Source organism: Hoplias malabaricus, chromosome 4, assembly GCF_029633855.1.
Source record: "Hoplias malabaricus isolate fHopMal1 chromosome 4, fHopMal1.hap1, whole genome shotgun sequence".
Taxonomy (NCBI): domain Eukaryota; kingdom Metazoa; phylum Chordata; class Actinopteri; order Characiformes; family Erythrinidae; genus Hoplias; species Hoplias malabaricus.
In genome coordinates, this window is record NC_089803.1 from 7,008,121 (window position 1) to 7,025,470 (window position 17,350).

At 40.2% G+C, this 17,350-nt stretch overlaps 1 protein-coding gene across 1 annotated transcript in view; it reads left to right on the forward strand.

The window, feature by feature from the left end:
• The window catches only part of LOC136693778 (zinc finger protein 420-like), a 215,209-nt gene that overhangs the window by 114,427 nt on the left and 83,432 nt on the right, over positions 1-17,350 (forward strand). The window contains exon 6 of the mRNA XM_066666933.1: positions 8,410-9,784. Within this exon, the coding sequence (XP_066523030.1) occupies positions 8,410-9,784 (1,375 nt within the window). The remainder of the gene's footprint in view (positions 1-8,409; positions 9,785-17,350) is intronic.

The window sequence follows — 17,350 nt, forward strand, 5'->3', positions numbered from 1 at the left end:
CGTAAGCTCAGATATCTGCTGTGTTGTCACACTTTGTCAATACCTCACTGCCTTCAACAATGATGGAAACACTTATGCATTTGTAAAGTATTTTGAGACTAATCTCTCTCTGTCTCTCATATATATATATATATACATACACACCACACACACACCTTTGCAATCATGTCATAATGTTTCTTTTAGTTTTCCAGAGGACATTTGTAGCTCACAGGAGAAACTGATCAGATCATTATCTCTGATTGATTTACATTCATTGTCCTCTGTTGTATTTTCCCCCCCAGATGCTAAGGCCATATAACAGAACTTAAAACGCTTAAAATACAAAAATATTCCACCAGTAGGTTTGGAAAAGGGAAACAAATGTCAGAAAGATACTTTAAAACAGTTTGAGTTTACTCAAATGTGTGGAAGAACACATTTGACACTTATTCATGGCACACATCAGTTCGATCAACAGTTTGCAAGCCTCTGCTGTGTTGTCACACTTTGTCAATACCTCACTGCCCTCAACAATGACGGAAATATCAGCTGTATCCTCATCTCTGGCAGCCTGGACAACAAGGACCTTCAGGATGTGCAGTGTAGTGAAAGAACGCTCAAGTGTAGTCACCTCAGTTGTACTCCTTGTTGAATTCCAGCTCTGTAAATAAACATATACAGATTATGCACGTGTTCTGTTCTCTAAAATATATTTTCTTTAAAAATATTTAATGAAAATCCTTTACAGATTATCAGGTTATAGTACAAACGGTTATACAAACGATTATGCTACAACCGATGCTAAAGATCTCATCTAAATAAATAAAATTAACCTCCTATCTGCTTTTCTCCCTGCCACCTGCATTTCTCACTGCACCACTAGTTTTCTTACTGCAGTCCATCTTTACATAATTACATAAAGAAAATGAATTAGTTCATGTTCATAGTTAATTTTGAAAAGTTTAACTTCACAGCTCCAAAAATAAACTACTTCACATGCTAATGTTTATTTTTTTCTCTCAGTAAATAGGCTTCTATCGTTTTCAATATAACCTCCTTCAACCCATTAATCACTAGCCCAAAATAACTGCTGCTCCTTAACAAAGGCTTAGTGTATGTGGAATTATATATTTAAAACATTACATTACACCAAAATTTTATTTCTTATACTGAAATATGCGGTTCTGTGTGACATAAAAACCTGAAAAAAAAATGCTCACACCGTCTTGTAAATTACGCCATCAAACCACATAATTGCTCAAATTAAAATACTCATGTATGAGCGATTGTCATGTCATTTAAATGTTTTCTGTCAGAGGGAAAAAAGAGCTAGCTAGAGTTAAACAGGTTAGCTAAAGTTTGTCATTTGAAAAAAAAAAAACGTTGATAGAATAACGTACATAACTTTAACGATGTTAACTACCAAAATACTTACATATCCAAAAAATATGGTTAATTTGAAATACGTATGGGATGAAGTTGTAGTGGATATGATAAATGTGTATTAATTTCTAATAAGAAATTTTGACTTTCTGAAGATGTGATTTTAAATACCCAAGCTTTCGCTAGTTTTCAGAGACATTTCTAACCAAGATCGGAATTTGAGATTATCATCCAGAGCAGGCTCGTAAAACCTCACTCCAGGACGTTTATGACCCAAGGTCCCAGGGTCAAGAGGAGAATCTCTGCAAAATGCAGAGAGACGCACAGACTCAAACTTAATTAAAACTGTTCTCACACATTTTTAAAGATTGTTAAACAAAACAATCACAAACCTTAATTCCCATTGGTTTAAAACAATTTGAAGTTACATATGTGCACAACTGTTTGAAATTAATCCTGTTTTGACAATCAAAATAGGTGGAACTATTTTACCTGTGTTTAGAGTCAGTTTTGTTTATATGAATTTATGTAGAACCAAGGTAGCCACATACTATGTGTTTAGTTGGTTAATAATTAGAACATGGTTGTCTTTTTCTTAATGATATTACTTTGTGTTAACATATAATCTTTTATATTGCAAAGTATGATTCAGAATCCTGGGATATTCACTCACCAGGGATGGTCAAGTCTTTGTCTTGTCAAGTGTCATAAATTCTATGTGATGTCACTATCAAGGTACAGGAAACAGCCAATCAGGAGCAAGAAAAGCTTCAATTCTCCCTCATTGAGGACGAATCAGGTATTCGGGGAGGGTTTTCTAAACTGTGGTTAAAAACCTGTGGCACCAAATGACGGCATGCTCCCTGTCCATCTCCGGATACGTAAGGTCACATGGTCTCATGTCTCTCATGGGTTGGTACTGAAAGTTTGCTGGGATAAACAATAGCCTTTCTTAGAACCTAGGGTAATAATTATCATGGAGAAATTCCCTCATATATTAATTTCACTGTTCCCTCATATATCGATGTAATCCATTTTATTATATGAACGTCTAATCAATATTCATAATTTGATATTACAATTAATAAACCAGCTGTGTGAAAAAACCAATCCTTGGTTATTTGTTGGTGTGTGCACCTTTCTTGTATGGAATTATAACTTCTAGATTAGATTCCATTTCCGAGTCAAGAACCCACGGCGGGTCAATGAGCATAATTCATTAATAATAGTTAATTCTACCTAATTCTGCAGTATAATACCTGAAGATGGCCTTCTTGTCAAAGCTGAAATTAAGACAGGTAAAGACACTACATATTAGTTAATGGCTCCCAAACATGGAGCTTAGCAAAATGAATTAAATAATTAATTATTAAAAATAATAATTAATTATCATTGATTCCGCTATGTAGTGCTTATGCCACCGCAACGTGTGCATACTATTTCCACTACATATTTAATTTTGGCGCTGCAACATGGGGCATAATTACTACAAAGTTGTTCCCTGAGGCTGGTGAGAGCTGCTCGCGTGCCGCGGTCACAGAAAAGAGCGCGAATCTTCACTGTCTTGTGTCGTCAAAGCCCTTCGCAACTGCCACCTTCTGTTTTCTCATTCAGAGTTCATTCATTTTAAAGTTGTCGGTCCAATCGTCTTCAAAAACTTAAATAACAATTTCCTCCCTTCAGCACCGCACTGTCTCCTTATTTAACCCTATTTATCATAATTTCTGTGGTTTGTGTCCCAGTCATTACATCAATATTCTAAAATATTACAATATTAACAAAGCATATCTATAACTGTGGCATTTAACTAGTTAAAATAATTATTCTATTTATTTTTATTTTTAGACGTGGGTCGCATACGATTAATACGCAGTATTTAATAAAATGCTCTGATCAGTGTAGTGTGCTAACTGCAATGGCAATCGCCTCGCCAGCCGACAGTGCCCACGTGCAACCAGAATTGGGCCAGATGCAGCGTGTTGCATTCACGTCGAGCCTCAACTGGCCAGAAGTGCCAACGTGCAGCCGGACTTGGGCCAGATAAAGGGTGCCACATTCACGCACATGGCAGAAAGCCGACAGTTCCAATGTGCAGCGGGAAATGGGCCATATGCAGGGTGCGGCATTTACACACCGTTTATACACCGCGGTCACGCCATCTGCACTTTGCGAAAACGCAGTCATGCCATCCACACTAGGATTTCCTGTGTGCGTCTACATCGCGGTTTACGGTGAAATTGTGAGAGCGAGAGGGGGAACTCACAGAAAAGCTCAAATATTGAAAATCCATAAGAAATGGGATTTAAAACTTAATTCCACAATTCTCTACAGTTAATATTAAAAACAGGCTTGATTGGCTAAAAGAACGGTTTGCAACCCTTAAAAAGTCCAGAAAGGTCCATAAAATGGAGGGAATTCAGTTTCCCTGAAATTAAAATTAAACATCAAACTGTTACCACGAAATTCCACTGTTGTATTGAAAAACATGTCCTCATGTAAACAGAGTATAATATTTGTGTATTTACTGTAGGAATTAGTAATAGGATTGAAAAAACTCAGATATTAAATTCCATAAAAGGGTTAAATAAAACTGTTACCAGACCTGTTTTCATGTATTTGGAGTATAATTTTCATACAATTTTACTGTAGGAATTTGGAGTAGTATTTAAAAACTCATAAAAATGTTTAATTTACATATATGGCAAAATTGTTAGTGCTATTAAAGGATTAAATCAAAGTGTTACCAGACCACTCCGCTGCAGCCTTGAAGAACATGTTCTCAGGTACTCAGAGTATAATATTCATACATTTATACTGTAAAAATGTGGAGTAAAAGCATCACAAACTTAAAAAAAAATTAACAATACAGTTCCATAAATTCCCTTTGAATTAGGGCCTTGTTATGGTGGAAGGGTTTGTGTGGTTTAATGACTTCCAAGGCTATGTCTTTGGGAGCTGTTAGCTCCCAGTAGGGTCTTCCAATGCGAACAGGTCTGGATGACGATCTTGACAAACACGTTCCAAATCGCATACTCATGAGAACAACATTTAAAACTTAATGTACCCTGCCCAGGAGAGGGTTACCAGGACCTAAACCTGGAGCCAGGCCTGGGGTTGGTGTCCGACAGCAAGTGCCTGGTGGCCAGGCAGCCCACGTGACTCGGCCGGGCTCAGCCTGTCTGGACAACATGGGAGGATCATGTGGGCTCACCATCCACAAGATCCAGAGTAGGGGTGTGGTGAAATGCCCATTGGGCACAGAGCGGGGGCGAAGGGGCCCCTGGCATCATGGAGCTTGGCAGCAGAAACTGGGTTTTGGCGCATGGAACCTAACCTCATTGGTGGGGGAAGGAGCTGGAGCTGATATGGGAGGTTGAGAGATACCAGCTAAATATAGTTGGGCTTACCTCTACACACATTGTGGGCTCCAGAACCAAACTAGTTCATAGGGTATAATATCTCTCTCCTACTCAGGAGTTGTACAGGGTGAGAGGCTCCATGCACGTGTCGGAATACTCACAAGTCCCCACCTGGCTGTGCAGAGTATTCAGCCTTCTTGGAGGTAGTCAGTGGAGTTCTATGGAGGATTCCATGCACTGACTCTTGTTTTACGGAGGACTTCAATGCTCATGTTGGCAATGACTGGGAAACCCAGAGAAGAGTGATTGGGTTAGGGAATGACCTGCCTGATCTGAACCTGAGTGGTGTTGTGTTATTGGACTTTTGTGCCAGTCATGGTTTGTCCATAAAAAAACATCATGTTTGAATACAAGGTGAGCGGACTTGGTACGAGAGCACCCTGGGCCAAAGGTCAATGATTGACCTTGTGGTCGTGTCCTTTGATCTAAGGCCATATGTTTTGGACACTCGGGTAAAGAGAGGGGTTGAGCTGTCAAGTGATCACCATCTGGTGGTGAGTTGGGTCCTGTGTTGGGAAAAGCTGCAAGACAGACCTGGGAAACCCAAACGTATAGTGAGGGTGTGCTGGAAAAAGCTGGCAGAGGTCTCTGTCTGGATGCAATTCAACTCTAACCTCAGAGAAAACTTCTCACATGTTCCAGAGGAGGTAGGGGGAATGAAGTCTGAATGGACCCTGTTACAGACTTCCATTGTGGAAGTGGCTGCATATAGCTGTGGTCAAAAGCTTGACGGTACCTTTTATGGTGGCAAACCAAGAACCTGTTAGTGGACACCAGAGGTGAGGGAAGCTGTCAAGCAGAAGGGGGAGACTTTTCAAGCTTGGCTGGCTCAGGGAACTGCCGATTCTGCGGATTGAAACTGGCATGTGACAAAGGCTACAGCTGTGACACATGCAGAAGCGAAATCCAGAGCATAGTCTGGAGAGGCCATGAAAATGACTTCCAGGCAGCCACAAAGAGGTTCTGGAAAAACAAAAATGGTTCCCATTTTACAAGAAGTGGACCGAAAAATTGTGCCAATTATCATGGCTTCATACTTCTCAACCTCCCTGGGAACGTCTATGCCATGGTGCATACACACACAGATGATTGTGGGGGCATGGGAGTTTGCTACTCTACTGTAGACATGCTTTCTGGATTTGGTGAAGGCATATGATTGTGTTCCCCAAGAGATCCTGTGTGAGGTATTTTGTGAGTGTGGGGTGCCAGGATCGCTCCGGCTAGCCGTATGGGCCTCGTACTCTCAGAGTTTGAGTTGTGTTTGAATCCCCGGCAGTAAGTCAAGCTTGTTCAATGTGGGTATTGGACTCCATCAGAGCTGTGCCTTGTCTCCACTCCTTGGTGTTCATGGACAGGGTGGTGAGGCAAAGCCTAAGACAGAAAGGCTTCTGTCGAGGGGCTTGGGAGGTGGCACGTCTGCTGTTTACGGATGATGTTGTTCTTCTGGTTTCTTTGCACGTAGACCTCCAGTGTTCACTTGAGCAGTTTGCAGCCGAGTGTGAAGCTGTCGGTATGTGGATCAGCACCTCCAAGTCAGAGGCCATGGTTATCTCCCAGAAACATATATCATGCTTCCTTCAGGTAGGGGGTGAGAACCTACCTCAAGGGAAGGAGTTCAAGTTTCTCAGGTTATTGTTCACGGGTGATGGGAAGAGGGATTTTGAAGTTGACCATAGGTAAGGTGCAGCGTCTGCAGTAATACGGTCACTGTACCGGACAGTCATGGTGAAGAGAGAGCTGAGAAATAAAGCAAAGCTCTCAACTTACCGGTCAGTCTAAGTACCCACTCTCACCTATGGTCATGAGCTCTTGGTAATGACTGAAAGAACAAGATCGCGGCTGAAACAGTTTGTTCTCTTGGTACCTGAGGACATGTCCATCAAGGCAGCAGTGAAGTGGTCTGGCAACAGTTTGCTTTAATCACTTTATGGCCTTCTGCATTTTATGGAATTGTGTTGTTATTCCTATGAAGTTTGTAATGCTATTACTACTCATTCTTACAGTAAAGTGTATGACCGTTATAATCTTGGTAGTCTAGAACATGTTCTTCAAGGCTGCAGTGGAATGGTCTGTTAACAGTTTGATTTAACCCTTTAATAGCACCCAAAATATGCCATATATCTAAATTAAACATAATTTTTATGAGTTTTGAAATAATATTACTTCAAATTCCTACAGTAAAATATATATGAAGATTATACTCTGAGTACCTAAAAACATGTTCTTCAAGGCTGCAGTGGAGTGGTGGTGTGGCAACAGTTTGATTTAACCCTTTTTTGCTATTTAATCTTATTTCAAGCATATTACTCCTAATTCCTACAGTAAATACACATAAATATTACTCCCTGTGTACCTGAGGACATGTTTTTCAATACAACAGTGGAATTTTCTGTTAAGTTAGATTTTTTTATTTTAATTTCAGGGAAACTAAATTCCTCCATTTTATGGACCTTTCTGGACTTTTTAAGGGTTGCAAACTGTTCTTTTAGCCAATCAGGCCTTTTTTAATATTAACTGTAGTGAATTATGTGGAATTAAGCTTTAAATTCCATTTCTTATGGATTTTCAATATCTGCGTTTTTCTGTGAGTCGTCCCTCTCGTTCTCAGATTCTACCATAAACCGCGATATAGACGCAGACAGGAAATCCTAGTGTACACACGGTTTATACCATGTTTTACTAAGGATAAGGATCAGAGAGACTTTTACACAACTTTTATACCATGTTAACATTAACTCTGTTTCTGTCTCTGGATCTTTAGCTTTTTATTGCAGAGCAGAATGATCTAGAAAGAGTGAGAAGAGGAAGAAGAAGAGAGTGGTGGAAATTTTAGAGCATTTTTATTCATAAAGCACTTATTGCAATTGGTGTTTGTAAAAAGAAGCTGCACAGAATTCTGGGTATTAGCACCAAGTGGGTGCTGCTGAGGCAAAAGTGACATGAAAAGATTGGTCAAAGCAGAAGGAAGAAACCTTGCAAAGAACCAAGTCACAAAGTAAAACCCATCCTCCTCTGGAAGCCATCAAAACAACAAAGAGAACTTTTTACACAAGGAGCGTCTTGTAAATAATGTGCATTTTGTTATCCCTCCTCCACCCACAATATTCCTTCTGGTCATGGAGATAGAACCAGTGAACATTTACAGTGTTGAATAATATGAAAACAGATGGGAATGTTGCTCTATTCCTGCACCATAACACTGACTTATTTTTGCTGTTTCAGTTACATTACTAAACGTGGAACTGAATATAAATTCAGGAGAATATTGGTCACCAATAGAGAGCCAGGGAGGATGGAATTTAACTAATTTATCTTTATTTATTGTCTTCCAGGACAGAAGAACATCTCTTAAACGTCTCCTGTTGTCCACGTCATTCCCACAGATTTTCTACACATTAATCGAGACATTTCTAAACATTTCCGTCCCACAATGTTGAAATCAGGAGGGATTACATGTGAGGATATGGAAGGCAGAAGCTTCAGTTCTCAGGAAGCGTCCTTGGCTACTCCCCAGACTCGCACACCTGGCAGAAAATCTCAGACAAGTAAACACAAATGGAAAACTTGTGATTGTGCAGAATGTGGGAAGAGTTTTACTAAACCAAGTAATCTCGAAACACACCAGTGCATTCACACAGGAGAGAAACCGTATCACTGTTCAGAGTGGGGGAAGAGTTTTACTGAACAGAGTTGTCTCAAAACACACCAGCGCATTCACACAGGAGAGAAACTGTATCACTGTTCAGAATGTGGGAAGAGTTTTACTGAACAGGGTCATCTCCAAAAACACCAGCGCATTCACACACGAGAGAAACCGTATCACTGTTCAGAATGTGGGAAGAGTTTTACTCAACAGGGTTATCTCCAAATACATCAGCGCATTCACACAGGAGAGAAACCGTATCACTGTTCAGAGTGTGGGAAGACTTTTAATCACCGGCGTAATCTTCTAACACACCAGCGCATTCACACACGAGAGAAACCATATCACTGTTCAGAGTGTGGGAAGAGTTTTACTGAACTGGGTAGTCTCAAAAACCACCAGCGCATTCACACAGGAGAGAAACCGTATCACTGTTCAGAGTGTGGGAAGACTTTTAATCACCGGCGTAGTCTTCTAACACACAAGCGCATTCACACTGGAGAGAAACCATATCACTGTCCAGAGTGTGGGAAGAGTTTTACTGGAGTAGGTAGTCTCAAAAACCACCAGCGCATTCACACAGGAGAGAAACCGTATCACTGTTCAGAGTGTGGGAAGGGTTTTACTCGTCAGAGTCATCTCCAAACACACCAGCGCATTCACACAGGAGAGAAACCGTATCACTGTTCAGAGTGTGGGAAGAGTTTTACTTGCCAGAGTCATCTCCAAATACACCAGCGCATTCACACAGGAGAGATACCGTATCACTGTTCAGAGTGTGGGAAGAGTTTTACTTGCCAGAGTCATCTCCAAAGACACCAGCGCATTCACACAGGAGAGAAGCCGTATCACTGTTCAGAGTGTGGGAAGAGTTTTACTTGCCAGAGTCATCTCCAAAGACACCAGCGCATTCACACAGGAGAGAAGCCGTATCACTGTTCAGAGTGTGGGAAGAGTTTTACTGTACGGAGTCATCTCCAAACACACCAGCGCATTCACACAGGAGAGAAACCGTATCACTGTTCAGAGTGTGGGAAGAGTTTTACTGAACAGAGTCATCTCCAAACACACCAGCGCATTCACACAGGAGAGAAACCGTATCACTGTTCAGAGTGTGGGAAGAGTTTTACTCAGCAGAGTAGTCTCCAAAGACACCAGCGTATCCACACAGGAGAGAAACCATATCACTGTTCAGAGTGTGGGAAGAGTTTCAATGAACTGGGTCATCTGCAAAGACACCAGCGCATTCACACAGGAGAGAAACCGTATCACTGTTCAGAGTGTGGGAAGAGTTTTACGCAGCAGAATCGTCTCCAAATACACCAGCGCATTCACACAGGAGACAAACCGTATCACTGTTCAGAGTGTGGGAAGAGTTTTACTGATCCGCGTTCTGTCCAGAAACATCACTGCCTTCACCCAGAACAGAAGCAGTAGAACTAAGTGAAGGATTATCGTCAAAGATTTTGATTTAATAAATCTGTTTGTTCACATTCTTGGGGATTTAAAGAAACCGTATCACTGCTCAAAGTGTGGTTAGAATTTTACTCAACAGGGAAGTCTTAAAACTGCACCAGTACTTACACCAGCAACACCGTCAAATTCACAGATGATTCCACTGTAATTTCCGGAGACTACGAGACAGCCTTGTGGTGCACTAACAACACTCTGCACATGAATACAGCAAAGACAAATGAGATGATCATTGATTTCAGGAAGGTGAGATAGGACATTTAACCCAGAAATGGGCACTGTGTAGAAAGGGTTACGGACTTTTTTTGGTTCCGGGGCATTCACATCGAGGAGGACCTAACCTGGGGTGTGAACATCAAAGAAGGCAGAGCAGAGACTCTACTCCTTAAGGATTCTCGAGATATAACGTTGATCAGAGACTGCTAGTGTCCTCCTACCGTTTCACCATAGAGAGCATCCTCACTTATGAACTCTGTGTGTGTTCTCCAGCTGCACTGTAGCACACAAAAAAGAACTGCAGAGGAGTTTGAGGTCTCCAGAGAAGATCGTTGGGTGCTCTATACCTACTCTTAGGATCTACAAAGTTGCCGTTGCCTTCAGAGAGCCTACAAAATTTTTATGGAGGATTCCCACCCTCAGTAGAAAGCAGAGACACAGACTCATTTAAAGATCATCTTATGCGCTCTGTAACACTGCTTAATCAGAAGCTCTACAAACCATGGAATTAAACCTTAATTGCCACTGGTTTAAAACAGTTTCAAGTTGCTTAGGGTACACAACGTTGCAAAATTTAATTCCAGTTGGACGATTAAAAATGGAATTATATTCGTGTTTAAAATGAACTTTTAATCATGGTTTAAACATGGTTTTTAATGAGTGACATTTCTTTGTGTTAACATATAATCTTTTATATTGCATTTTAATTAATCTCTCAAATGTAATCACCTCACTCTGTCCTGAAACAATATGCTCATGTGTGTAATATGATTGCATTAGGAATATTGTTTGATAATAATTGCAAAATCATGGTTCAGAAATCTTGGAAACTCACTCAACCAGAAGATTCCAGAATTCATTCTCTTAAGTCTTTGTCTTGTCAAATGTTGTAAATTATGTGTGACGTCACTATTTAAGGGAGGTTCTAGTCTAAAAGAACATCCAATCAGAGGCAAGAAATGCTCCAACTGTCAATCCCTGAGGACCAATCAGGCCTTCAAGGCAGAGTTCCTGAGACCTGGTTTTAAAACTGTTGCTGTTGAAGCATTTTAGTGGGGAGAAGGGTTTTCCAAAGCGAGAAAGTCAAGGTTTTCAAAAAGGAAATGTAGAGAGAGATGTTTGGAGGGTTTAAAGCAATGCTGTTCTGAACTGCAAACAGAACAGAGAAGGAAGAGAATGGAAATGGGAAAATAGAGGAACAAGAGAAGTTTCCCTTGACTCCCATTTTGGAAGCTAAGCAGAAATGAAGGGAGAGAGGAGTTTAGAGTCATTGCCTCAAGGCAATAGAAAATTGCAGCCATAGTTTTTATTTTATTTCCATTAGCAAAATTTTGTGTCATACCCAGAGCATGGAAGAGACCTCTGAGCCCTGAAGTGTGTAACGAGCTTCATCAGGCCCCAGTCTGTGGCCCAGGACTGACGCACCTGCCTGTGGCTTACACAAGGAAGCAGAACCTGTGAAGGAGAATCATCAAATGCACCCTCAGAATGCCTACCTGCTCCGACTGAGTGGTCACCATGTCTAAGGCTGTGTCTCTGACAAAGAGCCCAATGGAAGAAGAGAAAGGGCTGCCGTTGCACTGCACAGCTACTAGGAGCTCAGAAAGTCCTGCACGGAAGTCCTACAAGCCATCTCCACTCCTCTTCAGGGACACATATGGTCACATGGTTTCATATCATTCAAAGCTCAGGAGATTGGTGCTGAATGCTTTGCTGGGATAAACTACAGTCTTTTTAGAGTTTAGGGAAGTTATAGAGAAGTAACCTCATACATTAATCGCTCTCTTCCTTCATGTATTGCTGCAGTCCGTTTCATTATATGAATGTATAATCAGTATTCTTTGTTTGAGACTACATTTAATAAACTAGTATTTGTGTGTGAATCTTTCTTGTACTGGATTCTTCCTCTGGTTAGATACAAAATTGAAAACAAGAAACTTCAGTGGGTCAGTGAGCAGTTTCATTGAATAAATAAAAAAACTTTGACGTTTTTTGAAGCCTGTACTCTATAAGTATGTACGCTGAATTTAGATATAATTAGGCTACTTTACATTAGGACATTTATGAAACTTGGAATCTCTTATTGTAAGTGTAGTCACACACAGATAGTGTTTATGCTAAATTTGCCATCACACAATAATGAGCAAACTATTATGTAATGTCTGAAATCACTCGCTACCCTCCTGAATTCTTTAATTGTCTGTAACCCTTATCCAGTTCAGGGTCGTGGTGGGTCCGAAGCCTACCCAGAAACATTGGGCGCAATGTAGGAACACACCCTGGAGAGGGCACCAGTCCTTCACAGGGTGACACACACTCACACTCACACCTTGGACCATGGGAGGAAACCAGTATGGTAGAAAATTATGACAGAAATAAGAAAACCAAATCTCAGAGTCTGTATCAAATGAAAGAACAATTTATTTGGAGAGAATGCTACACGTAGCACCTTTTCCTCTCTCCTTGACCATTCCTCAACTAGAGTCTTTTATACCTGTAGTTCCCCCACCATTATTACCATGGCGCCCTTTGAAGTTACCATTTGTTCGCTCTTTTTCATATCAATCACCTTTCCCAATGCATTCTGTGCATCCCCCTCTACTCAGTTGGTCTCGGTTATCTCCTCTCTGTGGCCCGGAGACAAAAGGAGTTGATTGAACGAAAGGTGTCGATATGCTGTTATTTGAAACACACACACACACATGAGCCTGCTGTTCACACAGAGAATTGAGCAATAAAACAATTTCAGTTACACAATCATACATGGTCATTGCCGATTAAAAACACCTCTATTGATTATGAATCATTTCAATAAACAAATTCCATCACACAAGAGCACCTGGAGGAAACCCATTCGGACATGGAGAGAACACCCGGAGCAGGACTGCACCACTGTGCCACCCCTCCTGAATTCAGTCCTCTATAATAGTGTACTGCATAGTGGGCAATGTATGGAATAGGGAGTAGGGAGCCATTTTGTACACACCACATCATTTATGAGTGTTGAGGGGAAGAGCTAAAAGGGTGTGATATACGTCACAGTGTGATTTATTGTGGCTCTAATGTCATATTAACTTTTCTGCAACAGAACTCAAGACATTTTCTTTTCCACTGTCACCTTTGGCCGCTCACAAATTGCCAATTTTGTAAAGCAGCTATGTGACACTACCAGGTTGTACACAGCGCTATACAAATAACTCTAACTTGACTGTGGTCTCAGCTTCCTTCTGCTCAGATCTCAAACACATAGAACACAGATTTCCACCTTGTTTCAACTGAATATCAGTTTGTGTTCTGGAAACTGTATTCTGAATTTCTTTTGAGACGATCTGCTGCTCTTGTGATGAAAGAAAGCTACAGTAGCAATTAATCTCTGCTGGATGTCGAGAAAATCAGGGAGAGGTTTGAAAAAAATAAGAAGAGATAGTCCTTTAAAAGTAAAGTAAGGGGTGAATTTACAATGTTTACAGCAAGAGGAAGCAACCTGAATATTAACAATTGTGATGGAAAATGTTCCTTCTGTTAAGAGACGTCTGAGACGGAATGTCACTGAAACTCGAAACTGCATGTGCAGCTAGAAGTTGTATCATATTTGCGATAAACATTTTGTGAAGTTTCCACTGCGACTTCACAGCACCTATTTTTCTCTTATCACAAATTTCTGGTTTAGGATAGTTTTGAGAACAGAGTGTTCTTTGAGCATAACAGAAGAAGGTGGGGGGCGAGTTAGAGCTGTATAAAAGTTCGCTGTGAACTTTTATCAGTATTCCTTGAGCTTGTAACTTTCATGTTGTCATGTCTCTGCCGGCGGAGCAATAAATCTATTCTACTCTTTACAAACTAAGCTCCTGACTCTATTTGAATTCTTCCAATTATAGTATAAAGAATTCCACCATAACACTAATATGAGCATTGTGTTAATATAATTCAAAACTAAAAACTAAAAACATGAAAGTAGTGATGTATACATCTAAATTGCACACATGCCCTGTTCATCACTGATTTTTAATTCTATCAAATATTGTCAGTGTTCTTGTCCTGAATAACTACAGGTCTCTAGGACATACGCTTGCATTTGCCAGTTCTTACCAATAATGTGGCATGAAACTGTTAAATAAGCCTCTGTGGCTCTTAATGTCCATGTGTTTGTTGTGAGTACAGCACTGTTTACGGCATCCAGAGATTCTTTCATTGTTTTAGCTCTGCTCTTCTTACAGTGCTGTTTTTTCCATTCCTAGTTACTTGCCAGCACCTGCACCATTTAAGGTGGAATAGGAAAATTCTAATAAGTAGCTGGCGAATTAAAAGCTGACCATCTTTGTAATTTTGAGGAAATTAAGATGAATCTTTACAGATGCTTCCTGATGTAAAGCCACAAGATTGTGACGTCAGCTGATGTGAGCAACACAAGGCATTGTCGGATTCTAGGACAAGATTGATGTCATAATATCCTGATATAAGCATAGTTTACACCTCTTCACAATCAGACGATTCTGAGGCTGTAATTTCATTAGATGCCGAAAAGGCTTTTGACCGGTTCAAATGGCAATATCTGTTTACTACCCTTAGAAAGTTTGGTTTTGGAAACAACTTAATTAATTGGATCCAACTTTCATACGCCTCTCCACAATCAAGTGTTTGCACCAACAACAACAGATAAAAATATTTTTCGCTAACTAGAGGTACACGCCAAGGTTGCCCGTTGTCTCCTTTATTATTTGCAATTGGATTAGAGCCACTTTCTATAGTTTTAAGAACATGCTCTATTTTCCGTGGTATTTTTAGAAATGATCGCGAATACCGACTGTCTTTATATGCTGATGATCTGGTACTGTTTGTTTCCAGTCCACTGACATCCACCCCTAAAATACTTTCTATTCTCGAAAGATTTGGTAGCTTCTCAGGTTATAAATTAAATTATCAAAAAAGTGAATATTTTCCCATCACTCAACAGGTCCCCTCCTCTCAGCTATCTACGTTACATTTTTGTATCTCTGAATCAGGCTTCACATATCTAGGCATCTTCATTACTCCTAAATTCTCTGAACTACATAAAGCCAATTTCCATCCATCCATTATCTGTAACCGCTTATCCAATTTAGGGTCGCGGGGGGGTCCAGAGCCTACCTGGAATCATCGGGCGCAAGGCGGGAATACACCCTGGAGGGGACGCCAGTCCTTCACAGGGCAACACAGACACACACACATTCACTTTCGAGTCGCCAATCCACCTGCAACGTGTGTTTTTGGACTGTGGGAGGAAACCGGAGCACCGGGAGGAAACCCACGCGGACACGGGGAGAACACACCAACTCCTCACAGACAGTCACCCGGAGCAGGAATCGAACCCACAACCTCCAGGCCCCTGGAGCTGTGTGACTGCGACACTACCTGCTGCGCCACCGTGCCGCCCTAAAGCCAATTTAGACACACTAATCCTTAAAACAAATCAGACCTCCAGAAATGGAAAGGTCTCCCTCTTACCCTTATATGTAGAATACATGTGATCAAGATGACAGTATTACCTAAATTTTTATTTATCTTTCAATGTATTCCTTTATTCATACCCAAACGCGTATATCCTAATATTATACCCTAAACCAGCTTATTTCTTCCTTTATATGGAATGGTAAACCCCCCAGAATAAGTTTAAAAGCTCTTCAAAATTCTCGCTCACAAGGTGGCTTAACTTTACCCAATTTTCTCTATTAGTATTGGGCGGCTAACATCCAGAAAATCATCTTTTGGCTTCACACCCCTGAAGCTGACTGGTGCCTGCTTGAGGCCTCTTCATGCCATCATTTTTCAATTCCAGCCCTAGTACACTCTTCACTTCCCTCTCCACTTAGTATCGGGCAAAAAAAAATTTCAACCCTATAGTCTATTCAACTTTAGGAATATGGTCCCAATTTCGTTCGCACATCAAAGCCCCTCATTTTTCCTTAAATGCTCCTATTAGAAACATCCATCTTTTTCTTCCATCTATTATGGACTCTTCTTATGCACCTTGGCAAAATTGTGGCTTAGTCAGGTTCAGAGACCTATTCGATGAGAATTCAAAAATTTTCCTCACGTTTTCTGACCTTCGTAAAAAATGTAATCTTCCTCAGGGGAACTTATTCCGATACTTTCAAGTCAGAAACTTTGTACACACCCACTGCCCATCATTTCCAGTTCTTCCTGAAGATGACCCCATTCATTTTTTAGATAAATTCACACACAGCCAGAAAGGTCTAATCTCTCATTTGTACAGTCATATTTTGACTCAAAATAGTGAAGACTTTGTGTCAAAACAGAGGTCTAAATGGGAGGGGAAACTAAATACCAGGTTTGACGATGAGTGGTGGGAGACGGCCTTTAGCCGGGTTCATTCTTCAGCTTCTTGTGCTCGTCTTAAACTCATTCAATTTAAAATCCTATACAGAATCCATCTATGTAAAGCTAAACTTGCAAATATCTACCCACAAGTAGATCAAAGCTGTAATTGGTGCGGTGGTATACCTGCTAATTTAACACACATGTTCAGGGCATGTCACAAACTCCAGTCTTACTGGATCTCCATTTTTAAAGCGATATCTAATATCATTAAGGTTACTATAACACCATCGCCTCTGGTTACTATTTTTGGGACTCCGGGTAACTCTCTGCAGTTATCCTTTAAATAATCAGACATTATCGCTTTTACTTCTCTCATAGCTAGACGCAGAATACTGCTACTATGGAAATCTCGTAAACCTCCCTCTTTCAACTCCTGGCTCACAGATATGATGCTTTTTCTGAAGCTGGAGAAAATCAAGTTTACCCTACGTGGCTCAACGGATGGCTTCTACCCCTACTGGAGCACTTTTATTGACTATATTGAATCTTTGACAACTCTCCTCTCTTTCTGAATAAATATACATTTTACAGCTGTTTAGTACTTACCTATTCAATGAGAAAAGAGGGATTTTATTTTTATTTATTTATTTTATTTATATATATATATATATATATATATATATATATATATATATATATATATATATATTTTTTTTTTTTTTTTCCCTCCATCCAGATGTGTGTGTATATACATTGTACAATGGGTGGGGTGGGGTGGGTTGAGTTGTTAATGTTTTGTTTACTGTAAAGTGTTCTCTGGAAAAAATCCATAAATAAAGCTTTAAAAAATATATTATTCTGATATGATTATTATTATAATTATATATATATATATGTATTTAAATTTTTGGAACCA